The sequence below is a fragment of the Oryza glaberrima genome, chromosome 4 (assembly GCF_000147395.1).
Source record: "Oryza glaberrima chromosome 4, OglaRS2, whole genome shotgun sequence".
Classification (NCBI taxonomy): domain Eukaryota; kingdom Viridiplantae; phylum Streptophyta; class Magnoliopsida; order Poales; family Poaceae; genus Oryza; species Oryza glaberrima.
The window spans coordinates 10,462,687-10,490,291 of NC_068329.1; the positions used below are offsets into that span (position 1 = coordinate 10,462,687).

The following is a 27,605-nucleotide window of genomic DNA, read 5'->3' on the forward strand; positions in this document are numbered from 1 at the left end:
AGAGCTTGTGTGGTGCGGTGGCAGAAAGATTGGGGTAACACTTACAACCAAAGACACGCAGGTGGTCATAGGAGGGATGGCTACCATACAAGGCAAAGTAAGGTGTGTGGTGTTTGAGGGTCTTGGTGGGGTGTCGGTTGATGAGGTGGGTTGCTGTATGAAGGGCTTCGACCCAAAAAGTATTTGGGAGGCTGGCTTGGAACAGGAGGGAATGGACTATGTTGTTGATGGAGCGGAGGATTCGTTCGGCCTTGCCGTTCTGAGGGGAGGTGTGGGGGCAGGACATCCGTAGGGTGACGCCGTGGGTAAAGAAGAAGATGCGGGAGCTGGAGTTGTCGAACTCGCGTCCATTATCACACTAAATGCTGCGGATGCTAGTAGAAAATTGAGTTTGAACAAACGTAAAAAAATGGGACAAAGTGGGAAAGGTCTCTGACTTGAGGCGTAAAGGAAATGTCCAGACAAAGTGAGAGCAATCATCTAGAATAACAAGGTAATATTTAAAGCCAGAGGCGCTAACAACCGGAGATGTCCACAAATCACAATGCAATAACTCAAAGTTTGAGGAAGCTCTAGTAAAAGAAGTGGTAAAAGGGAGGCGAGTGTGGCGGCCAAGCTGGCAAGCATGACAGAGGCCGGGGGATGTGTGCTTCATCATCGGTAGAATGGTGCGAAGGCGACTGAGGGCGTCGTGGCCGAGGTGACCAAGGCGGCGGTGCCACAAGACGTCGGAGGTGGCGGAGCTGGTGGTGAGGGCTGTAGTGGGTGGGGCTGGTAAGGCATGGTGGATGGCGTAGAGTGGGCCGGAACTATTGAATCTGGCGACCACAGTCCTGGTACGAAGATCCTTCACAGTAAAGCCAAAGGGGTCAAACTCAGCAGAGCACCAATTATCAATGACAAAGCGACGAACAGATATGAGGTTCTTAATGATAGCTGGAGAGCAAAGAATATCTTTAAGAGTAAAGGAGCGGTTAGGGTGGTGGAGGTTGGTTTGGCCCATGTAAGTTATTGGTATAGTGGAGCCGTTACCGACAATTATATGTGAGGGGTCATGAGAGGTGGGAGGGTGGGTGAAAGAGAGGGTATTGGTATCCGAAGTCATGTGTGCAGTGGCACCCGTATCCATATATCATTCATTTGTCGGCGGTTGTTGCAGCGTCGTGGTGTTGAAGGAGCCGGCGAGGGAGGCCTGATCCCACTGGGAAGGTGCGCCTGGGAACCATCCCGTGGGCTGGGGAGCAAGAGGGGCCTGGGCGGCCTAGCCCATGGGGACGGGCTGCGCAGGGAAGGGGGCCTGCTGTTGCACCTGGAAGCCATTGGGCGGCCCGGTAAGAGTAGCACCAGCAAAAGGAGACACCGGTCGTGGGCCGAGCACCCCACGGCCCAAGGACCCCGGCCACATTTGTATTGTGCCGGCCCAAGGGTTGTACGGGGAAGGCCAGGCTTGCACCGAGCCGGGCTGAGAGGTAGCAGGCCGTGGTGGCCCAGGTTGTTGTTGAGAGCCACCACCGCCTCCGCTGTTGTTGGTGCCGGAGTTGCCGCCGCCGCCGCCGCGGCGTTGGCGATTCCGGTTGTTGTTGGAGGTGTTGGCGCCGAAGCCTGTAGCATGTGCGGGGTTCGGTGTAGTTGGTTGCTTGCCACCTGACGTGCCGGCGAGGAGGACGGTGGAGGTGTTGGTGTTGCGGCTAGCCTTGGATAGCTCTTCCAGGAGAAGCTGCGAGCGCACGTCGGCGAACGACGGAAAAGGACACTGCATGGTGATAATAGTTTTCAAGTTTTCAAATTTGGCACTCAAACCGTTCAGGGTAGCGAGGACGAGGCCGCGATCGGTCACCGGGTCGCCGAGATCGGCGAGGGAGTCAGCCATGGCCTTCATGCGGCGGCAGTAGTCGTTGACGGAGAGGTCACCTGGATGAAAGGTGCGGAACTCCACGGTGAGATTGAGAGCTCGCTGCTCGCTGTTGCTGCGGAACTGAAGTTCCAGTGCGCGCCACACCGAGCGAGCCGTCGCGTCGTGTGCCATGACCTCCTGGAGAAGGTCCGCCGAGATAGTGCCGTAGAGCCACCCAAGCGCTACGCAGTCCATTTGGAGCCAGGACGCGTTGGCAGGGTGATGAGCATCGGAGAGGACGTGATCGGTTAGATCATACTTGCCGAGAGCGACAAGGAACAGACCACGCCACCGGGTGAAGTTGGCGGCGTTCACGTCGAGGATGATTGGCACCAAGGCTTTGACGTTGAGAACGGAGACAGCCTGGGCGTGGAGAGCCGTGCGAGAGTCGTCGTCGAGCACGGGGGCGCCAGCGCGTCGGGAGGCGCCTGAGCCGGACAGGAAAGAACCGGAGCCGGAGCCGGGCAGGAAGGCGCCGGAGCCGGCCGGGAAACCGCCGGGCATGGCATCCTGGTTGTTGTAGCCGCATGCCGCAGGGCCGCTGTGAAGACGGGCGGCGGCAAACAATGTCTCCAGGGACGGAGGAAGCGAGGTCGTGGTCGGCGGCGACGTGGTGACGGTAGCCGACGACGTCGAGATGAACGCCGAAGTGGAGAGTGACGACGTCGAGGTAGATGCCGCAGAGGAGAGGGACGAAGTGGAGAGTGACGCTGTTGTAGAGCCAGATCGATCGTCGGAGGAGCCGGACGACGTGGGCGCGATGAACGCGGCGACAGTGGTGTAGAGGGCGTCGTAGGCTGCTTTGGACGCGCGGGTAGCGGGGACGTTGGCGACAGCAGTTGCGGTGGCTGGGTCGACGTCGACGTTTTCAGATGGGATGAAGGAGGCGCGTACAGCGTCGGCGACGGCACGGGACGCATCGTCGAGCGCAGCAAGGCGGAGTCAGGAAGAGGAGGCTGCGACGTGGTGTCGCTGGGAGGAGACGACATGGCGTCGCTGGGAGTATTAGGGTTTGGTAGGCGGAAGCGGAAGAAAATCTGATACCATGTGGGAAGATATGACTCAACGCGATAGATTGGATTGATCACGGAGCAATTACATATATAGGCTGCACCCTCCTCTATCCACTCAACTGACTTATAGAAATAGAATCAGGAGAATAGGGAGGAGCGCCGTGAGAGGATATGTATGACATATTACACGCTAACAAAATTCATTCCCAAAATATAAACAACACAATGAGGAAGATCCACAACACCAAGTTCACAGAACAGCCAACAAACTTACCTTGTCTCCCATGCATAGGCAGCCAGCAAATCTATATAAACCACACCAAGGCAGCAGCAGCTCGGCTCCTCTCCATTTCTTCTCCTTCTCCTTACTCGAGCTCTGCCCATTGCCACTCCTCTGTCTCGCGCACAAGCTGCCACCTCTCCGCTTGCTCCGCCGCGGCCTGGGCCTCAGTTGAGGCAAGAGGACAGGGAGGCCGCCACGCCTTTGATCACCCGAGAAGGCGAGAACGACTAACTTTGGACAAACTAAACCCCCCTAACATCTAACCCTTTGTTGTTCTGTTGCACTGACTCACTAACCCGCTGGCTCTTTATTTTCGGTTGCACTAACCTCTGACTCACTAACTCACTGATCCCTTCTATTTTCTGTTTCGCTAACACGCAAACCCCTAATCCTTATCTCGCACTAACCTGCTGACATTTATCCCCTAACGCTGTGTGTTCGCTTGTTGCCGACGATCGAACACGTGGTGTGCAAGGATGAACAGCAAACCGAGGATGAACCGCGAGCCGATCATCGACGCCCGTCGACCACGCACGGTGTGCCGCTACCCGGCTGCCGCAAGGTGGGCATCTCCTCCTTCCCTTCCCTTCCCTGCTCTCCCTCCTAACGTCGTTCCTTAGTGTTGTCGATCGCCTCCTCTCTGTTCTTCCAATCACTTGTCGCTGTCTCGGCGCGGTGCCACCATTGTGCGCACCGTCCCTCCTCCACCGCGCCCGGCCGCCGCCCCGCCGACGCCTGGGACTCGCTCTAGGACGCCGCGGTGTGGCCGCGCCAGGTGCGCAGCATCGCCATCGACACCCCCAACCTCGTCGCCCGACTCCTCCTCTCCCTCACGCCGTCGCGCTAAGCTGCACGCGGCCTAGCCACCGCGCCCAACCGTGCCGCCGCGCTCGGCTGATACTCCGCCCAGCCGCCGCCCTCGCGCGGATCGGCCATCACCAGGGTGCCGCACGACGTCGGCGCCTCGCCAGGCACACATCTCCACTGCCGCCCTTCTCTCTCCATTCTCCATCCCCGCGCCAACGTCGCTCGGCCATACCCGAGCCGAGCCGACGCCGCTGCCCCGAGCTCCCCTGTGCCGGCTCTCCCTTTCATCCTCGCCACCGCCGCTACCAGCGTCGCCATGCCGACCCCCGCGCCACCCCTCCCCCGACGCCGCCGAGCCTCCCCCAGGTCGGTGCCCAGCCGCCGCCTAGCCGGCCATGGTTGTGCCTGCGCCGCCCGCTGCGCCAGGCCGCCACCCCGTCGCCGCGCCGCAGCGCGCCACGCCCAGCCGCCCTCGCCTCTCTGTACGCGCTCGAAGAGGAGAAGAAGCAGAGAAAGGGATGAGACCGAGAGGAGGAGAGAGAGAGAGAGGAAGGAAAAAGGAAAAGAAAAGAAGAAATGGGACCCACCTCCTCTAGACTTTTCCTCTCTGAACTCTCTCTCACTCCAAAAGTCTATTTGCACTTCCCCTACTTCTCTGGCCAAGCCCATGAGGTCGATTCCTTGTACAAGTCTGTGTTGGCCCCCCATGTTACGTTCCTCTTCCACCCAAGCCCCTCTGAAAGTCTAGATCATATCCTCTCCCGAGAAGTCCCCCTTCTTTGTTCTTAAATCCTCCCCAAACTTTGGAAATTCATATCTTGTGACCATAACTCCGTTTGACTCCGTTCAACTTCCACAATCTCTCTAAAATCGAGATATATTTAATGGCACACATAGTTTGTATTGAATGTTGCTTTATTTTATTTCCTTAGGATTGTGTGTGGCTTCTTGGGCCGTTTATCGAGCGTGAATATTCTGGTTATTCTTCGATCGTGGGTATTCTAATCATCTAACTGATGCAGATCTCTCGACGGCATTAGGGACCTATAGCATGGCAAGTCACTACGCTCCCTTCCTTGAACATATTGAGCCTATATTTATAAATGTGTTGCTTGCAAATAAAATTGCATGCTATTTATAAATTGCGTACCTACACTTGAATATCGTCTACCCTTGATATTGTTACCGTTATACACTTTTTTATATCAATTGTTGCCTAAGTCTATTTATTTATACGCAGTCAATTATTGACATTGCTTAGTATTGCTATTGTAGACGTTTGTACACTCCATACTTAGATTATATGGATATGGATGTGAGATCGCTCGATGTGAGTGATTTATGATTTACGGGTGGAGACATGAGCGCCACCTGCCACACACAAACCGTTTGCAAAAACCAAAACTTAATAAAACAAAACTATTTCGACTAGGGCGGCATGAGTAGAATATGAGTGGTTTTGGAAACGGTTAGTCGCTGACCTTGGACATTTAAGGACCGAGTCAGGAAGTTATACAGGAAACGAACCGAGTACGACCGCATTTCTTATGTATGGGCAGACCGACGGACTAGGAAGCTCTCGTGGGGCGACACTCCAGTCATGGTAGGTTCTGTATGAGTACGATGTGGATGAGTGCGGTGTCGGGCGTAAAACCTAAAATACACTCTATAAGTATATATGTAGTAAATATCTCCTAATCCCTAGAGCGCCAGGACTCCCCTCACCATCCGACAGTAGGTAGGTTGGAGTGCAGGGGTGCATGGGGGCTCATAGTCCTTGGAGCGAGTGCCGAAATGCAAGAGCGACTGAAAAGCCGGGCCGTGACAAGTCTCATGTGTTGGGACTAGGCTTATGTATTGTGCAAGCCACGGAGTGCGGAATTAAAAGCGTACATCCACTACAGTGTGAGTAAACCAATCTATTCGAATAGCCGTACTCGCGGTTAATGAGCGCCGGGACCTGTACTACCCTTGACTAGACTCATAGATTTTAATATTGCTTAGTGTAGAAATGGTGAGACATGAGAACCTTGCCCAACCCGTGGGAAGGTTGGTATGATAGAGTTGGTATAAAATGAATGTGAGGGTAAACCAAACCAAGCGAGGCTTGGAGATGTGTATGAACCCTGGATAATTACAACTTCAACATTAACACTGTTTTCGAGTTAAAACTGCTAGGTCATAGGTTTGTGAAATGAATTGTAAAAACTAGCTTTATGCAAATAAACCAAGCCATCCTTGAACCCCGGTGTGCATTAGATTCATTTTGTAGTGGTGGTTTGCTGAGTACGTATGTACTCACCCTTGCTTAATTAAATCTTTTAGAAAGGAGTTGGAGTCGATTATATTCATGCAACGCTGCTGTCAAGTACGTGTCGAAGACGATGGATTAGGGACCCTAGGTTCACCAGACATTGCCTGTGGAGTTCGATGGACCGCCGCCGCTTTGCTTCCGCTGTTTCATTTATTTTACTTGGCATTTTGTAATGTATGTGAGCATGCTTGGTCTATTTTGGGACCCGTTTGGGCTACCCATGTATTATTAATGTAGAAACACCTATAAACAATGTCAGTTGTGATATTATACTGTGCTATGTGTGTACTACTTACTGATCCAGGGAATAGTACTATATGACACATGGGATTACCGGTGTATAAAACCGGGGGTTCCCATAGATTTCAATACAAAGCTTAACCCGTTAAAAAGTGGACAATACATCTACTGCATTGTATAACTATACCATAACAGTGCGCATAAATATTAGGACAAAATTTTACCTAAGCGTTGCACTGGCCATTACAGATTAAGGGTTATCTACTAGCTTCTTTTAAGTAGTAAATAGACCACGGTTATTCACTATTTACAAATTATTAGAAGCAAATTATTATTACCATGAATGAAAGAGTTCAGGATAAGTAATTCCATTATTTGCTCTAACTCACGCCGACACAAAATTATGTTAAAAAAAGGGATCTACAATATTGTCATTTCAACCCAATGTCGATAGCCCGGATAATTTCTACTATAAATTCACCTTCAATGGAGACAAACTTTAGTGATATCTTTTCCCTACTAAACTTAGGGCTGGTAGCTGGATTTTCCCTACGAAACTTAGGTCTGGTAGCTGGATCCTGCATAGCTATTGGAGGTGTTAACGTTGTTGCCACCACCCCTGAGCTGCCACTCAGTGATGTAGCTTGGCTTCGTGACCACTTTAGGCGCATCGACATCTCTAGTCAACATTGCCACGACCCTCGACATTGGTGGTCGCTGGTGCGGTGAGCCCTGAGTGCAGAGAAGTGCAACATTGATGACTCTAAAAGCTTCATCCTTGTCAAAATCCTTTATAGTTGGGTCAACAATTTTGAGCGGCTGATCCTTGTCATACATGCCCCATGCCTTTTGTTGAACATAGTTTCAGTAAACGAATGAAAATACACAATGAATTGATGTTTTCTTATATGGGTTGTTTGTAAACTAGCTTACCCATTCAAGGAGATAGATCTTGTTTTCCTCCAGGGAATTGTTGGTGTTCGGTCGCCCAGCGACAATCTCCAGCATGACCACTCCAAATGCAAAAACATCAGCCTTTTCTGACAAATGGCCTCTCATTGCATACTCTGGAGCTAGATAGCCCCTTAAAAATATAAGACAAGTTAATAGTAGGATTCATATTGATGTTACAATCATAATAAGATCAGTGGTAAAATGTTCTTACAATGTGCCTGCAATTCTAGTGCTCACATGAGTTTGCTTCTCATCATAGAGTTTGGCAAGTCCAAAATCAGAGATCTTTGGGGTGAGGTTAGTGTCAAGTAAGACATTGCTAGCTTTGATGTCCCTATGCACAATGCGCACACTTGACTCCTCATGAAGATAAGTTAGACCCCTTGCTATGCCTAAAATGATCTCGAAGCGTGTTACCCAGTCTAGGTTTAAGCTACTATCACCTTTACAAGAAGAAATAGCCCTATTAATATCGGGAATGCAAATTATAACAAAATGCAGAAAAAGGCAAAATCCTTAACTATTATTCATAAAACAAAAAGATTTATTTGTGAATTAGACAAATATAGTTTTATTAGCGCTGCAGGTGTGCTTGCTATTTTGCAGACGTGAACTCACCAAAGATTGCTTGATCTAGGCTTCCATTTTCAAGGTATTCATAAACCAACAAGGGTGTTTTACTGTCAATACAACATCCATGCAATCTCACAAGATTCCGATGTTGCACGGCCGAAATTGTTGCAACCTCTGTCACAAACTCGCCTGTCCCCTGATGAGATGACCGAGAAAGTTGCTTCACAGCTATAACTCTTTTATCGTGTAGCTTACCCTGCCAAATTTGTTACATGTATATTTTGAGCATGGACAAAATATTGCCAAAATGCAACACTCAAAAGCCAAATCACATTAATTTATATCCAATTGTACATGATTAATTATGGGAAACAATAACCTTATACACCGGCCCGAATCCACCTTCCCCTAGGATATTTTGAGAACTGAAATTGTCGGTGGCTAGCTTGAGCTCAGCATAATTGAAAACATCAGGTTGTCCAACCAAACAGTACAGTTCTGCATGTTATTTTTAGGACAGATGAGAAGATTATTCATTTGACAATTTTGATGTTTGAATTATGTACTAACAAATAATACCTTCTTTTTGATATGCCAATGCCCTCCGCTTCTTTAACAGCGTAAACACTCCAAATAATGCTGCTAATACTAAAACTATTGCACCAATAGATATTCCGGCAATTATACCTACTTTACTTTCGCTTTTTGGTATGCCATTTCGCACAGTAGGAGTAAAATCTACAAAGGAATAATATTATTTCTTGGCAGCTAGTGTAGCACTTCCCGATACTATATATAATGTTTCGCTTACTTGGAGTGACACTCAATGCTGAGATCAATGGCCCATAGATTCCCCCGCCCTTACCAACCCAGAATAGATGGATCTCGAGAAAATTTTTAGACACAGTTACCATGAAACTCCTATTAACAACGCTAAAAGACTTTCCACCTGCCGTCTTCCTTATATCAAAATCCTTTTCTTTCAAAGCACCCTATGTAAATGTCAATAATAGTTTCAGATAAAGAATGATAAGATTCAGTAGAAAAACATTATATAAAATGCACTTGATTGGTACCTGAATATATATGTCAAAAACTCTTTTCCCTAAGCTTAGCCAAGTCTGTGAGTCAGGAAAAGCAATTTCTGCAAATCGAAGCAGCACTGTGTAATTTCCATTCTCAAGTCCAAGGCCGTAATACCTCAGAGATGATGGCGACACCCTTCCAGTTTCAAACAACTTTGAATCAACTACATTGTTAAAATTTTGGGAACTATATATAATGTTCTTTGCATCTGTGGCCCGGAAGTAGTGTCCTACACTGCTGACACCCCATCTTGTTTGACCAGTAACATAATATGTTGCAGCTCCAAGATTTGCAGGATCTGCTTCATAAATGGTATTATCTGATCCTCTCGTTGATGTATTACTACCACAGTCAACCGCAAAAGAATAATCTACGATCACAAAATTGTAACAATCATTAAAATTCCTTAGCTCATATTACTGTCTTTGGTTCAATGAAGATTGAGAAATGTACATTTTGGAGATCCACGGAAACAAGGAGTGTCTTGTTGGAGGCAGTTTAGCCCCCAAGGTAGTGTACTGTGCAAATTTGGATTGAAAATTTAAAGTTGTCAGCAAGCATTCTTATAGTGCAATAGCAAAATTATAAGAATTAGAACTAAATTCTTATAGTGCGCTAGCAAAATTAGAACTAAATGTCACAATTAGTACGTACCTGTTACTGGTGCTACCGAGTAAAAAGTTGTTTGCCACCAAATTCCTTTCACAAAACAGAATATTAGAATATCTATTTTTTTTCTCAGCAACACAGATATCATAATATTACACTTACAATTGTAAATTGTTTTGGCTAGCCCAAGAAGGAATGCTCCCAGTGAGTTGATTGTACGAAAAATCTCTGTAAACATTACAGAATTAGATTATACAGGAGTTAATATATTCCATTATGAAAGTAAGTTGTGCTATAATGCCATGTCGATTGTATTTGACATACATCGCTTTTAAGGAAGAGCTTATACCATCAGGCAACCTTCCTGTAAGGCTATTGTTCCCAAGAAACCTGAATTGGGCACAATTCAAGATGATCGAACATGTTCATCTGCTTAATAGGAGCTTCTATCAACAAATTAATGTAAAAAGAATTTCTTACAAGAACTGTAGATTTCCCAAATTCAGGATGGATTGAGAAACTTCCCCTGTGATATTGTTAAAACTTAGGTCCCTGTACCACATGACAACCATATTACTTGAACATATGGTACAGAACTTGAGTTAATGATTAACAATATCATCAATTGGCACCATAGCCTGTAATTGAAAACTTACAGCAAGCTTAACTTTTCAAACATAGAAAAATCTACTGCTCCGAGATCACCGTATATCTTGCAGTTCCTCAATATTCTGTAACAATGAAATCTAACCGTGGTAACTTGCAACTAGACAATATACTGTAAGCTTTGTAGCTGAAATCATCACATACAAGGTGTTCAGAGAAGTCAGATTACTGATAAGAGCCAATGGAGAGATCCCATTTACAATATCTCCAATCCGCCTGCTCATTTATATTTTTCATAAATTAGTTATCAGCCTTGACATTATCAACCTTCAAGAGTATACAATGTCACCTAAAGAGTATACTTACAAGGTTGTTAATTTGGTCAGATTAGACAAACTTTCTGGGATTGGTCCTTCAAATGAATTTCCTTGGAAAGCACTACAATCTCATAATTTTAGAAAAAGGGCATTCCACATTTTAAAATAAGAAAAAGATATATAAGTTCTATATGTGACCAGTCTTAATAAAATCACTGCGTATGTATATGCCACCTGGACAAGTTACTGTGATGCAGCTTTATTCATTTCTATCTAGCGAGGACTGAAATGTGAAAATGCAATTGTTTATAGAAATTTACTTTGGTCCAACAAAAAGTACATCGAGGTACCAGTACCTCATAGTAATAAGTCGCTTATGATCGTTGGATTTAGCTAGGTAGGATGAGCATTGTTAGATCAAAAAAATCAAAAACGATTTGGTATCGTGAGGTACCGGTATCTCGAGATACTTTTTGTTGGAGTGGAGCAGATCTCTTGTTTATAAGTCTGAATGGAAAGAACATGATATACAGAATAATTTATCTTGCACAAATTCATCTCTCTCAAAAATAGGATAGAACATATGAGATATGTTAATAAGTTAATATTAATAATCTTACATTTCTTCCAAATTAGTCATGCTACCTAAATAATCAGGTATTTTCCCTGTGAATCCATTGTCTGATGCTAGACTGCAAACACACCAAAATGTCATTTATCATGAAAGCATGACGAATATAACAGCTGAGGCTATGCTTTTGACTATACAGGATCTGCAGGTTCTGAAGTTTTGAGAACGTTGAAGGGAACGGACCACTGAATCCAGAACTATCAATGTACCTGTTATTGAAAGTTTATTATTGTCATGTTCAACAATAGATCTGGCCATTCCAAATTTTAATTCTTTTAGAAATAGAAATATGAAGTTAGAAATCAATGGAGTATCTTACAATTGCTTAAGTTTGGTCAAGTTGCCTAGTTCTTCAGGAAGGCCACCTGTGAAATTGTTTAAGCTAATGCCCCTAAATGAAAATAAAATATTTCAAGATAAGAAATTATTATCATCAACTAATAGCAGGAAGGGGCATAGTTTTTCCCGATGTGCCATTTGACCCGCAATATTCATCATTACAATATGTTCAAGTTTTTGCTGTTCGATCAACTTTAGTTGATCATTTGAAACAACACATGAACAGGGAAGTTACATTGACGTGCCTATTACATAATATTTAGTACTGAGTAGTAGTTATGATTTTTTTATTACTTTATTGGTCGAACTTATGCGATTGCCATTTGTTGTACTATATTATATTAGTTCATGGAGTCCAAATATCACTAACTACAAAAAATGCACATACAGGTCAACACTATAGGTGCCAGACCAGCTAAAACTGGTAACTATAGTGTTTTTCCCACCTTCCCAGGCTGAAAACATAGAAAAACTAATACCTTTAAGGAATTATAGGTGCTTGTTCTTGAGAAAAACCGACACGTATAATATAGGTGTCAGTTAATTAAAAAACGACACCTAAAATATATTATAGGTGACGGTCAACACTATAGGTGCCAGACCAGCTAAAACCGGTAACTATAGTGTTTTTCCCACCTCCCCAGACTGAAAACATAAAAAACTAATACCTTTAAGGGACTATAGGTGCTTGTTCTTGAGAAAAACCAACATGTATAATATAGGTGTCAGTTAATTAAAAACTGACACCTAAAATATATTATAGGTGACGGTTTTTCAGTAAAACAAGCCGAGAAGAACCGGTGTGCTTTAACCCACCACACCACCACCCACTAGTCCACTCTCTTCTTCCTCCTCTATTCTTCTTCCTTCTATCTTCCTCTCCACTTCTTCCTTCTCCTCTCCTCCTCCATCCATCACGGAGGCAGCGCGGGAGGAGGGGGCATGGCAGTGGGATAGAGGTGGCCCGTGCTGGATCTGGTAGCGTGGTGGTGCTGGCCCCTCCGGCTGCGGGGATCCAGCAGTGGGGCTGCCGGTTGGAGGTGCGGCGCGGCGACGACAGCCGGTGTGGAGGAGGTGCGATGGCGTCGGCGGCCGGCAGATCCGTCTCTTCCCCTCCCTCCCTCTTTGTGATTTGTTGATATAGATGTGATCTATTGCTAATGTAGATGTGATCTAGATGTGTATTATTTGATCTAGTTGTGTTGTTTTTCTAGGGATTATTGACTAAAGTTCATGGATTTGAGGCAATTTTTAGATATGGGTTTTAGTTGGGATCGGCTTGACGGCTCAATGTATCGAGCTGATTTTTTTTGCTTGTGTGCGCCTAAAAGGAGCTGGTTTTGGAACTGGCACCTTTAACCCCGGGTAATCAGTGCCGCCTTCCTGGTGCCGGTTGGGAAACTGACACCTATGATGTTTTCTGTAGTAGTTTATATACTCCATTTTCTTTCGTATTACCTACTATTCAAGTTTTGTTGCAAGTCAAATATATGTACTCTTGGCTATCAAGTTTTACAAATGAGTACAGTTATATATATATATATATATATGTATATATATATATATATACATATATATATATAGATTCATCATGAGAAATATTGTGACAATATATAATTCATACTCAATTGGTTAAAAAAACAACTTCTTGATATTTTACATAGGACAACGAAAAAATGATGAGTAATTTGGAACAGAAGGAGCAGCTGAAGATTAATCCGCATATGAGAAAATATTTCTTACAATGAAATAAGATTGGTGAGGTTTCCAAGTTCCTTTGGAAGTGGTCCAGATAGTGGATTGAAACCCAATGCCCTTTAAATAATTAAGAATAGTTAAGAAACAAGAACGATCAATGGATGAAACATGATATAGAACATGTAACTCCTACAAGTATTTCATTGAAGTGAATTTTCCGATGAATGATGGAATGAAACCAGTCAAGTAATTATAGTTCAAGTCCCTGAAAACAACATAAAAAAATAGAACCAATTAGCCAATGTAAAAAGGATGTTGCATGGCTGACTAAAATGTACCCTGCTGTTCACAAAGAGAATTTGTGTGATTGAATTTATAGTCTGTGAAAAACCTTGATCTACATAACTTTAGTAGCAGGACTAGTTAAGAAGAAAAAGACTTAGATACCATACAAGTTCTCTAGACGGGTGAGATTCTGTAGCTCTGAAGGTATTTGACCAACCACGTCCAACTTATTTACCCTCCTGCATAACAACAGACAAGTAATACCTATAAAAAAATGTGCTTGGGCTATTAGGTGTTGCCCAAAGAGAGTGTGCGTACAGTTTTGTAATGTGGCATAGTGTGTTGTTGCTGAAAGTGCAATCGCATTTGATGAATGGGTTGATGTTGGGATAGTAATCCCAGTCGTTTTTGTCAGCGGCGAAACCGCTGCAGAGATCACCGCTAACATTCCACTCCGATGATGCCTCCTTGCCCCATCGCCTCATGATCGTGTTCAGGGCCACCGCTGCATTCATGGATGATGTTTACTAATTAACTCGCCACTAATAATCATATGGATGATAGTTAGGCCATTAATGAAATCAAATTCCTCTAACTCTTCCACAATAGAAACCGGCACCTATACATGTATCATTCCCTAATAGCATCCCCAGCTTATGCAAATTTCATCCTCCATATTCCCATTTGATGGCCAATATTTTCCTTTTGATTCCAATAGATCATTTATATTACATTCTTCATGTACCAACATCCTATATTTTATTAATATCTTTCAACTACCATACATTTATATTAACTTACTCACCTTTACCACTCCCAAAAATCAAAAATAGACAATGTATGGGAAGAACTGTTGAGAAATTTCATAATTCAACCTCTAAAAAAAACTTCCTCACCTTTCTCTCTCTTATATATCCAATGCTGAGAGCCTGAGAGGATGGGAAGGACATACGAGGAGGGCTGACCACCGACGGGTGGTTCAAGGGGGGGGGGGAGTAACAGCATGTGCGACGGGGAGAGAACTGGCTTGGCGGCATGGGCGGAGGAGCGGCGCGAGCAGGCGCGCAGAGGGTCGGCACAGGTGGCGCGGGGAGAAGTCGCAAGCGGAGGAGCAGTGAGGACGGCAGGGGAGATGCCACAGGCGTCTGCCTACTGAGAGGGGTCTATAGGAGGAGGGGGAGGGCAGAGTCAGATATGTGGGCGCGTGGCGCTTTGGCCGACGGTGGGTGCAGGGTAGGCGCTTGTGACCGATGATGGGAGCTGCCAGCTCATATGACCATGGGCTAGCACACAGGGGCGACGCTCAGGACCGACCGACTAAGGTGGCCACCAGCGCATCCTCTCTCTCTTCTCTACATTCATTCCTTCACCCCTCCATAGCTCGATCCGATGAGGGTGGGAGAACCAGATGGGAGCAACAGTTGTGGGATTGCATGAGGAGAGAGAAACACCATATCCGGCGTTTCTCTCTACGGGATAGTGCATGAGCTATCTTTGGATGCCCAGATGGCGTATCCGCTACAGAGGTGGATTTTCTTCCACCATACACTATTTCATGTAAGGAGGACGGGAGAGAGTATCTACTGGGGATGCTTTAACAGGTGTTCTGTAGTAGTGCGAGGGACATCATATATCGAGGACAACCACAAATTACTACTCCTGCAATCTAGCTATATACATGGAGGAAAACCGAGAGACATTTAACTATTCGTCACTTTTAGGCGTGGCATTAAACAATTTATCATTGTACCCATATGCTATTGATAATTTATTAAATTTCACATCTTAAATATGTAAATGTCAAAAAACGAAAGAAGATAGACATACGTGGTGCGTCAATACACACCGTACATGATTGCTGGCTTGCTTACCTTCGACTGGATCAGTTTTTGGTGCTTGTTGATCCTGAGCTGCTGCAACCCGCCATGACCATACAAACAACAGACACCACACGGAATGGCGAATGACACCTCTGGAAGAACGCATCTCTCTCTCTCTCTGCTGAAACAACACTGCGTGGCTTTGTTTTTTCTTTTTAACACTGCGTGGCTTGTTAAAGACGTACACGACCTCCTATATATTCGTATAATATTTAGAGTATATGCACGTGAAAAATACCGGTCAACTAATTGCACGCGCTGGTTAACCAGACCCGTCACTATTGATAACGATATATAGAGCATGTGTTTAACCCTCCACAATCAATTTAAGGGACTATTTAAAAACTGCCGCAAGTAAAAGCTTTCAAATCTACAATTATACTTCCATTATACCTATACTATAACTATATAATATATATTAAAATAAAATATACAACTTTATATCTAACTTATATTGATATTACAATGCCTTTAGAGTGCACTTATACATTGTAGTTACACTATAAAGATACTATAGTTATACATTATAGTTTTTTGCCCAAAAAATTTGTGACAGTTTTTTTAGCAATTCGGTCAGAAGGCCTTGCAAATTTAAATCCATGCTTTGATAAATCTGACTTATCAAAGACAAAAATAATTGGAAAACAGCTCTAAAACTATAGTGACAGCTATCAATAATCTTGAATCTCAGCATTAGCATTGTTTTGTTCATTTTTTGTCCAACGCGTCGTGTATAGTTAGATCTTAGTCATGCATATGGTTTCAAGTTTTACACCGTTCGTCGACCCACCATTGTTTTGACTGCCTGCAGCCGAAGGAAAACCTTGCCGTGGAAAGGAAAAAGTCTACAAGCAAGCAATCAAGCACAAAGGAGATGGGAACGAAGTCATTGCAGCTCTTATCACCACACATGAGAAACTGTGAAACCATGTGTGGTTTTGATTCATTGTGATGGAAAATTGGCAAGTGCTGGAAGTGGTGGAAATGTGTACGTGGACTAATGTGTGTCAGGTTACGATATCTATACCTAAACAACGGTTGTTTACATATGTCTATAGGTAATACAAGTCAACCACTACTAAAAAACCCTCATAAGGACCGGCCTTATAGGTGCTGGTTCATTTAAAACAAGCACCTATGGGCATTTTCCCACATCCACACGATGAAAAAAATAAAAAACCGATACCTTTAAACACTATAGGTACCGGTTATATATAACAAACCAGCACCAATACTATAGGTGTCCGTTTTTTAAAATAATTGACGCCTATAATATATTTTAAAGGTGCCGGTTTTTGTAAAAAACCAGCACCTTCAAAACCGAGCCGAGCTGAATAGCCGATCGAGCCACGCGTCCTCATCCAATAAAAACTGCACCTTATGCCCCCATCGAGTGATCTAACCTGTCCTCCTCATTTCCTCCCCCGTCCTATTATCCTCTTGACTTCTCTGTTTCCTTCGCGGGGAGCAACGGCCGGCGGCTGCGCCCGAGGGGCAGCAGCGGAGGCACCGGCGGCAACGCCCTCCCCTCGCCGGATCCGGCGGGAGGGGAGGTGGAGGGGCGGCAGTGCGGTAGGTGGTCTCCACGACGAGCGGCACCCTCCCCGTCCTCCTCCTCCTCTACTGCCCCCCTCCAGATCCATGGGCGGCAGCGCTGCCGCCGGTGGCAGCCGTGGTGGACAGCGAGCAGTCTCCACGGCGAAGGCAGCCTCCATGGTGGTGGGCGGCCTCACCGGCAGGAGTGGAGGCGGCGCACCTTGGCGATGGCAACGGCGGCGGCCACGCCCTCCCCATGCGGCGATGACGGTAGGGGTGGAGAAGGATGCCGGTGGCGCGGGCGAGGTGGCAGCCGGTGGCTTGAGTTCTTGAATTTATGAGTTCTCTTTTTGAGTTCTTGAGTTCTTCCCCTCTTTTCTCCTCCTCGATCCATGTCCCGAATGTAATGTGAACCTGTTGAGTTCTTGATGCATGTAGGATTTCTGTTAATGACATTTTCTATTTGTTTGGCCGACGAAGGAAGGATTTTCTGTAGTGGATGGATCCAAAGGGGAGTAGGGCTAGTCTCAAGGGTGACGACGGGCGTGTGGTTGTTGAGTTCAGCTCGATTCGAGCTGGCTAGCTCGATTCGAGTCAGCTCTCTCTCTTTTTTTTTTGGCTCGAGCAAAGCTAAAGGTGTCGGTTCTTTATTCCTCATAAGTGTTGGTTTTGAGTATTGGTGCCGACCAATAGGTGTCGGATGGGAAACCGGCACCTATAGTCGGTTCCCAACCGGCACCTATCACGGTTTCTGTACTAGTGAACCTTGGTCAATGGCATGACCGGGACTATGCTTTGGGAGGAGCAGAGGTCTTGCATGGTCGTGATACTATGTGACAGGGTTGTACCGACGTCACGATCATTGGCGGTCAACCTTGGTCAATGGCAGATCGAGACTAAACTCATGAAGGAGTCGAAGTCCAAAATGGCCAAGGATGCCGGGTGACAAGGTTGAGTACAAGGTGGTGCATGCTGGATAAACAATGTGGTGGGAGGACTTCGCAACGGACTACACAATATCAAGTGTGCAAGTGATGTGTGTCACGAAGAAAATTGATGAAGAAAACGAAAAGGGAGAACACAGAGAGAGGGAGGCGGGAAAAGTACTCTTCCAACCCGTTGGTCTTTCTACTGGCTCAGCTCTCGTGTCTGGTGGATTTTCAATTGTCGCTTTAAACTCGATCGCTGAGAAACAATTAGAGAAGATCCATGAAAATGATCTTTCTCTTATTGCCAAAATGTTTTCAATAGCCTACAAAAATTTGAGAGACGGAAAGAGAGATATGACTAGCCACTCTATCATTTGTTTTGAGCCAAATCATACCAGGGTACATTGTCCCATGTTTAGCAAGCGAAGAACGAACAAATGCATCAAGAAGAAGGTGGTCAACATAGTGCTTGCAGCTTTGGAGGTGAACCTAGGCAACATTGAATCTGAGGGCGAGGATGATCGTGCCACGACGAAGAAGGACAAGGACTTCCTCGACATGTACCATCATGCCACCGATAGTGACTTCACCAACATGTGCCTCATGGCACTTGAGGATGAGAATGACTCAAGAGAGCATCCTAAGGTACATTCTGACAATACCTCATAGGACTTTGAGTGCAAATGATTGCGAACCATGTGCTTTAAGAGCTGGGAATCCCTCTAATGCTAGTATTGCTTGCTCTTTTTCCTATGAAATTAAAGTTGATATGAGCTTGATTGAGATGGAGTTAAAAGAATTGAAAGACAGGTTTGAGCGCATCAATAGAAATTATGAATGTGATATGATAGGTAGTTTGTGAAAACTATCCTATACTCACCAGTGAAAATGATGAATTAAGACAACAAATTGGCATACTCAAAATCATGAATAACTTGCTAGAATCTTCTGCTTCTAAGGAACATGTTCATTCTCCAGGCTTTAATTGTGTTGTATTGAAGACTAAACTAAGTGATGCTAAAATTGATATTGATTCTGCTAAAGCTAAGAATTCCTGTTCATCATTCATTGCACTTAAATTTGATGTTGATTCTGCTAAAAGTGAGTGTTCCAAGTGTGAGGAGTCCCTTGCAGGTCTAACTCAAGAGAATACCTACCTACAGCAATGATTAGAGAGGCTTACCCAGAGAAGAAGAATATGAACATGATCCTAGACCAATCCAAAGGGTCCATAAACAACCAAGGCATAGGCTATGATTTTGCTGAGTCTTTGATGGTAGGTACCCATGATATATTAGGTGTCACTGATGGGATAATAGTGTTGATTTCATAGGAAATACTACCTCTAGTACATCCAAAACATCAGAGTCTAAATTGATACCTATAACAAGCAAGTATAAGCCTATCTCCCTAACGAGATAGCAAAACCCAAAGATCCAAAACATGTTGAGCACAAGAGATATTTGAACCAAACCATGTTTGAGTGTACGTTTTGTGGGAAAGCTAGTCATTTGGTTGGGTTCTGCTTTAGACTTTGAGAGCAAACCATACCACATCTACAAGAGTCCCTAAGAGGATCGATTGTGGGTGTCATCATTGTTCAAGTGGTGTATCTCGCTTTTCTCACCAAGATTTACACCCTCGATGTCACGCCCGGAATTTCTATCCAAAATTCCAAACGCTTACATGTGAGTAAACCCTCGTCCAGGAATCAGCCGAGGCACACAATAACAAATTGATAATAGAGTACAATTATTACTCTAATTAATAAGCGGATAAAATGTCATTACAGAGGTGGATAGTTCCTCTCAATCAAGAAAGTTCTAAGCAGCGGAAAAATAAGATAAACGGCGCAGACGACTCCACTCCACAGGCAACTTGACCAGGGCTACGCCTAATCTTCCACACCATCAGCATCACTATAGAACTCCTCCTCTGATGAATGATTGCAACGTGAGTATATGACATACTCAGCAAGCCACGCAGCAAATATGCAAATGCAGGGGATAACAAAGGAAGGCATAATATAGTCTCATTTGCATAAATAGCATTTAATAAATATTTCAGAATTTCATAAAACAGTAAATTATTAATTAAACAATATTAATCCAACACTATACAACATACCCTGTTGCATAGGCCCAACTATTCTAAACAACCAATCCCGGTTGCACAATTCTATCTCCAAAACAGGAATATACCATTCCAAACCAGGAGCTAACAAGTTATTACCAATTACAGCATCATTTATTATGGTGAGAGGTGTGAAACTAATTACGAAAGGCATTGTTAGACCCGCCCATAACCGCGGGCGCGCTATTCGAATAGTTTAAAACTCTGGCCAGAGGTGTACCACTGTACCCATAAGACACAACCTCAACATCAACATCATGTCAACCATGCATCACGATACTTAACAAGTACCCGAATAGAGATTGTGACAATACCCTCTATATAACACAATTCAAAGCAGTGTACCATTCCCGGATCATAATCACCCCCTTGCAGACAAGGCATGGACTCCCCAGCGACCCCCGTGGGCTTATCACCGCCACTTCACAGTCTGGTGCTCTACAATGAACCATACTATACAGAAAATAAAGCCGTTGCCCACGATGGCTTGTGGTTGGCACGGTTAATGTTTCACAACCGAAAATCGTGAACCGGTCCTTAATTGTCATGAGCACGACCATCAAAACCATGTGCTCACAACCCACCATTATCATATTTTAGTTGGCAAATTAATTAATTAACCAGTCACGATTAACCATCGTGAGCTATCATTAAGCCATCATTAAATAATACTGAATCATAAGTTATCCCATTTATATGAGCTAGTGTCTCTAAGCATGGCTAAGCTTCCTATTCACTTTAGCTAAAACCATATAATGTTCTAGCTAATCAAATTCTTAACCAAGTGACAAAGAATAGGGAATCAATAGCAAAAGGGCTATAGCAAGGCAATAGGTTATTTCCACCCAATGACATTCAAAAATAAATGCAATAGTTGAATAGAAACAATAGCTTTGAACAGGATCAACATGCTCAAAGGGTTGTTTGGGATCTGTGTGACTTGCCTTGCTGGCTTTGGAACTCTTCAAATTCTTCTCCTGCGAAAACGGATTCTCCGGGAACGTCGGAATCTAAGCATAAAAGAGCAAAATCACCAAAACAGCATATAAACAAGCATGAACAGTACATGTGGATATTTTTAACATGTAGATCTCAATTTTAGAAAAATTTAGAGACTTGAATCAACTAAATCCGAGCTAAGATGAATTAGTTATGAATTTTCAAAGATTAAATCGGATTAAATCATTTATATAGATTTTAATTGAATTATGACGCAATAATGAATTATTTTTGAAAAGGAAAAAGAGATTATTGCGTCAGCGGGCTCGGCTCACGGTGGACCGGGTGCACGGCTGCGGTCTACGGATCGGGCGGCCGAGATCTAACCTATCCACAACGAACGGCCGAGATCTATCTAATCCACGGCAGTTCACGGGGCACGGCGACGATGACGTCAGCGGTGACGTCATCACCGGCGACGGCTTGGGCGGCGCATGCTCGCCGGCGAACGACGGCACGGCGGCGCAAACGGAGGGCATCTACGCGTAGAGGGCGTCGCGGCGATCCTTACCAAGGCACGAACGGCGGCGGACGGCAACCGGACGACGACGGCGACGAGGAAGAAGCGGCGGCGACCTTCGGCTTGACGATGACGGCGGTGCTCCGGCGGTCTACGGCGACGATGGAGAGACGGACGAGGTCGGCGACGGCTTAGCGATCATGACAGTGCCCTTCCCGAGCGACGACGACGACCGGAGCGACGGCGGTGCTCGGCTGAACAAGCGGTGGCGACGGCGGCGCACGGGTTGACGCGAAGGGGGCGCTATAGGCGGCTGCGAGCTAAGGCGAGGGTGGCGACGTAGAGAGGAGGTCCCGGGGGTCTTTATATAGGGGCTAGAGCCGGCGACGGAGGCCCATGGCGGCCGGTGACGACGATGGAAAGTTAGGGTTCGGGAAGAGAGACGAATCCGAATCAAACTCGAATCCCACGATTTCCAAACCGAATTAGCGATAGATTCCAAAAGGGAAAAGGTAGAGGAGATCTCGGGGATCATTTCCTCTCAATCGATTTGGCTGGAGAAGGAAAGGCGCAGCCGAATTTGGAAGGACACGGCGGCGCAGCTTGGCTAGGGTTCGGCCAGGCGACGGCGCGACGAAGACGACGGGTCCGACAAGTGTGACCCACCTGTCAGCGAGCGGGAGCGCGCGCGCGCGGGCGGCTGCTCGGCTGCGGGCCGACTTGGGCCGGGGAGAGAGAGAGGAAGGTTTTGGGCCGACTTTCGGCCCAAAGCCAAAAGAGAGATTTTAAAACCTTTTTCAATTAAAATTATTCATGAAATGCAATTCCATTTATTAAAAATACTTCCTTGGCTCAAATAAATCCTAGAAAAATCTAGGAACTATAGAATCAAGTGAAGTATTTAATAAAATTTTATCTAGCCCATTTTTATATTGGAATTTATCATTTAAAATTAGATCTTCTCTTCTAGGCTTTTAAAATTATTTCTAATAATTCCATTTAAACAACAATTTATAAATTTAGGATTTTTAGGGTGTGACACTCGACATGACGTAGCAGGGTTGGATTAGAACAAGCAGGGTCAAAACATGCATTCTTTTGGTTATGCTAACCCTGTTTTTACACCTCATTCGAGCCAGTACTGGATTCCTAAGTTCTTGCTCACTAACCCCAGTTACTAGATCGACGAAGTCTGTTGCTTCTCACATGTGAACTTTCGCGGGGAGGCAGAAGGACACTTGGCTTTGATCACATTGCTGTAGGTATATGCCAATTGTTTATTCTCCCTCAAGCTTGATTGCAATTAGGCCGGGCTTGTACAACTCCATGTGCCTATTTGCTACATTTAGGTCAGACATTGATAGCTCCATGTTCCTGTTTGTAGCATCCATGCCGAACTTTTGCGTGACAGCGTGCCTTTGTGACAGGTTAGTCGATACTTGTTGTTTTTGCACGTCAATTCTCTATTCACCATGTCAGCTTGCCTTGAGGGGAGTTCTATTTCATTGCTTTTTGGACATGGCTTGTGCTCTTGCTTGCTCTTCTAAATGTTTCTGAGCTTTTTCGATGGCTTGCATTTTTGATAGCATTTTGCTTTCCTCGTGATCCTACTTTCCTTGACTTTTGAAATTCTACTGTGACCTATGAGCAGTATAAAATGACAATGGGTTGGAAATCAAACATTCATTTTTAAAGACTTTGCTTCTTATTGAGTTGAGTGATGAGAAGATAAAGGCTTCTACTTGTGGAGATGGCATAAGGAAATTTTGGATTAAAGTAGTTGTTGGTATTTCTTAACAGCATTACTAAGGAACTTAATCCCCAACAATGATACCAAAAATATGGGTTGTAATTCTTTACGTTTACAGAGAAGAATCCGCAAGCTCATGGGTTTACTGATGTAGTATTTCACCCGGGAATATATTCAAGGTATCGTATTTTTAATCCTAAGGAAGGAGATGATAAGAGAGAACTTTATTATTTCATTTCATGGCTATGACAGATCAAATGTAGGGGTTAATGATATCCAGACAAAGTATTGGTTGGCACATAAAACACCAAGAAGAGCTACTCTCATACTAAAATAATAAGCTTAGTATAGTGGAAAGAAACTAGCAAAGAAATCTATTTGTACTTCAGTATAATGTTGTCTAGTATATACATTAATTATACACTATTCGTACCGCCAATACCCCCTAACTACGCCCTCTAGGTTCCTGATTGCCGAGTTCCTTATGACAACCAGTCATGGCCATTTGACCGATAATGAATACGGAGGAGTACCTACACCAGGAAAGTGTCTTAGGATTATATACGACGTGGAGGAATACCCGTACTGAGCTGTCACCATCAGCGGCCCACCTCTACTAACCCACAGCATATAACCCAAACTAATGGTATCTAATAATCTAAGCACCGCGCTTACATTACTAAATACTACTCTACATCCATGCATCCGATATAGAGCAACCGAATACTCGGACATTGAACCAATACTAATGTGTATCTCTGTTAAGCTACCCATACGATTAACACATGATAAATTTATACCAAAGCAAATAATTAAACTATATAAGTATAGCATAATACTACAACTATATATAAAGAAGAGTATTTCATTATATAATAAAGTATTGCAAAGGAAGAGTATACTACTAGAGTGTAACACCCTGAATATTCGACCAATAAAACGAAACCGAAATTGAGTACTTTCAAAAACTTTTATATAAATTGCATCATGCCGATGTTATTGGTGCTTTTGTTGTGCATCATGCTGGATGTTATGGTTGTTATTGCTTGCCAAACTATAAATTGTGACAAATGAAAATTAAGCTAAAGCTATACAACTACGTAACAATTATAAAAGTAAGATATTTATTATAAACCCTGTAAATATTTACGCACAACAAAACGAAGCCATTCAAAGAGAAGGTTAATTACTAATTTAATTTATAGGTCAAATGTTAAATACTTGAACCATTTTGACAAGTATCATGACATCTAAGTACACATGAATAGTCACCACTACAACGACCATATATATGAAGGAGTGTTTCACTGGAATAATTAAGTTGATATTTATAACTCTCAGTGAGTCTCTCATGGAATAAAATTCACTCACATAAAATAATTAGTCATGTAAATAAATTGAGTTCTAAATATAAAAAGGGCTTATAGGAGTATCCGATTCAATGTTTAGACCAATATTGCACCAAGTCTCATAATACCTTCATAATAAACTTAAATAAATTAAATCTATCTGTGCAAAATATATTACTATACAAATAAACTCGATCAATGTGCCATCGTATCTGTAGGGACACATCGGAATATATAATCCAATGTTATTCTCAAATCTCCAAAATATATAAGTTCACATTAGGTGAAAAATCCAAATTAATCTAAAACAATTAATTTGTGATAGAAATAAATAAATAAATAAATATTCAAATCAAATATTGGAATTCTTAAACCCAAAATGTATAGGTTACATCTCAATTCAAAATTCCAATCCAAGACATTTTGCAGTTTGGCCCCTCCATCTTTTCCTTTTCCCTTTTCTTCCTTTTTTTCTCTTTTTCCCAGCTGCCACTTTTCCGGTTCCGCCAGGTGCTCGACCAGAGCAGTAGCCCAAGCCCCACACACAGTGCCACACCTCCGAGCCGCGACCACGTCGCGCACGACCGGTGCGCCCTCCCGGTCACCTTGCATTGTGCGCCGCACCGTGTGCCGCGCCACGCCGCGTGGGCCCACCGCCCGACCAAGCCGCCGAAATCCCGCACAAAGGCAGCGTCGTCACGAGCGCTTGCGTCATCCCATCTCATTGCTAGTGGCCATCTAGCTGAGGGATAATAGCCGCCACGATACCCTGCGTCACCCTAGGGCATAGGCCTGCGCCTCCCTACTGCGGCCGTTAACACTGCACGTTGCCGCCATTCTTGTCGCCATCGCATCACCATTGCGTCGCCATCTCGTTGCCCCCGGTTGAGACCGCTGGATAATGCGGTGCCTCTTTCCACAGCTAGCAATTCCTCTCCTGCAATCCTACCGCATAGGTAATCATGCCCGACCGATTCAAAGAATCCGAATCCTGGGAGAGATCGAAGCTTAGCCGCGTCAACCTCCCTAAACCTAGGCCGTAGACAGCCATCGAGCGCGCCTATCATCGACCTTATCCTCCACGCCATTCTGGCTTATCCCCAAGCCAAACCCCCATAAAAAAACCCCATCCCTCTCTGCCTTTTTCCACAAATTCGTTTCATCGAACACCTTGTGTGCATGCTTCACCATCACTGGTTGGAGCCGAAGCCGACGTAGCTGACCACGGGAACCGTGGCTCGGGCCGCCTCTGCTGCTGCTGCTGCCTTGGACAAACGCCGGGTGCCGCTGGAGCCCGAGGACCTGCTGTCGAACGCCTGCGCGCTCGCCGCCGTCGGCATCCTCTGCTTCCTTACCGCCTCCCCAGGGACCCCAAGGACCCCACCGCGACGCCGCGTTTCGCCGACTCGCCATCCCACGGTGAGCCCTCGCGCCCGTAGCGTCCTCTACCCTACTATTAGCTAACCCCGGTTCCGATTTTACCGATTAGCACCCATGGCCGTGCCGGCCCGGCTGCTGTTTCCACCGCCGGCGAGGTCCCCATGGACATGCTATCCAGGAGGCTTTCCCTTCCATCTTGTTAGAAAAACCGAACCACCATACACTGTAGAAGCTTGCGCACCCATCAATTTGGTTGGAACCTAGCCCTACCGCCCTATCCCCTTGCACCCCGGAGGTCGGCCATGACGGCCATGCCGCGCCGCTCGCCCCCGCGCCGTCCTGCGCCGTGGCTTTCGGCGGGAGGTCGCCGGAGATTCGCCTCATCCTCCCCGGCCGCCGCTGTCGCGCCGTCCCGGCATGCGCGCTAGGCGCATGGCGCGGCTGCCTCTGCCTGGCGAGAGGTAGAAGACGACGGGAAAAAAAGTAAGGAACGAGAGAGAGAAACCGTGTGGGGCCCACATCTAATTAGCGCACAGTAATCCTCCACCTAATGGTGATTAACCCACTCAATGACATGTGGGGTCCCTGTTATTAAAATCTAAGAAAACTTAATTATAGATTTTGTGTCCGTGACAGGAGGGACCCGCCGGCAAATATATGGCCGGCTTGACCTCAGTCAACAGGGGCCGGACCCTCCTGTCAGTTGCACATCACATTTCCCTTAGTAGAATAAAGATAAAGAAAAGAAAATAAGAGTGGACCTACCTGTCAGTCACTACCACTTACTGTTAATGCTGGAATAAAAATAAATCAATTATGAACAGTACCGTTTCACAATTATTGGAATTAATTCAAATTTGAATCTTTAAACTAGCATAACTCACTCATTTTAACTCGGATTCGAATAAAACTTGAACCTAAATTTATCTAAAATCAACTGTTGGTACCACTTTCTCAATTTAATTTGTACTGTTTGAATTTTTGGTGATTTTATTTGAATTCTAATTGAATTCAAATCAAATCTTTCGCACGTAAATTTAGATTCTGAAGGAGTTGCTGAGTTAATCGAAGGTCCGGTTCAACAAATCTATGAGCAAGGCAAGTCATCACTAATCTTTGAGTATGTTGGACCTATAGCGAACTTATTTTGATTTAAATAAAGTTTGCATGCTATTTATATGTGAATGTCCTACTTTGTTATATGCCATATCTTTGATATTGATTATCCGAGCAGGGTTCTTTGTAGCTTTTCTTAACCTCCTACTAGATCTAGCTTGTCACATAACTATGGTCTAAGGGAAATATTTGATAGAAATTTTAAACGAGTATTATGGGGGAAGAATTTTTGTACGCTATATTCATCCCCCCACTATAGCGGGTAGAGGTCAAAAAAACAGCCGAGTTTTTCTGGACTTACATACTTACATATGGATGGATGTGCTGTAGCCTTCTGAGCGGTGGAAGATATCTCAAGAGAATTAACCAAAGCCTTTCGAGAGTAATAGGTTTTTTTATCTACATGCCATGGTGCATCTAAGAG

The 27,605-nt window shown here is 44.8% G+C and overlaps 1 protein-coding gene and 1 pseudogene across 1 annotated transcript; both read right to left on the bottom strand.

Moving 5' to 3' along the window:
• Nucleotides 1-1,261: 1,261 nt before the first annotated feature.
• Nucleotides 1,262-2,398, bottom strand: LOC127770757 (uncharacterized). The gene has a single exon (XM_052296565.1). It carries the CDS (start codon nt 2,396-2,398, stop codon nt 1,262-1,264), a length of 1,137 nt encoding a protein of 378 aa, XP_052152525.1.
• Nucleotides 2,399-6,972: 4,574 nt separating this feature from the next.
• Nucleotides 6,973-15,656, bottom strand: LOC127771683 (probable LRR receptor-like serine/threonine-protein kinase At1g56130; annotated as a pseudogene).
• Between the last annotated feature and the right edge of the window lie 11,949 nt (nt 15,657-27,605).

Excerpts from the sequence above, each read along its gene's own strand:
- LOC127770757 (XM_052296565.1), bottom strand. The coding sequence starts at position 2,398 with ATGCCCGGCGGTTTCCCGGCCGGCTCCGGCGCCTTCCTGCCCGGCTCC.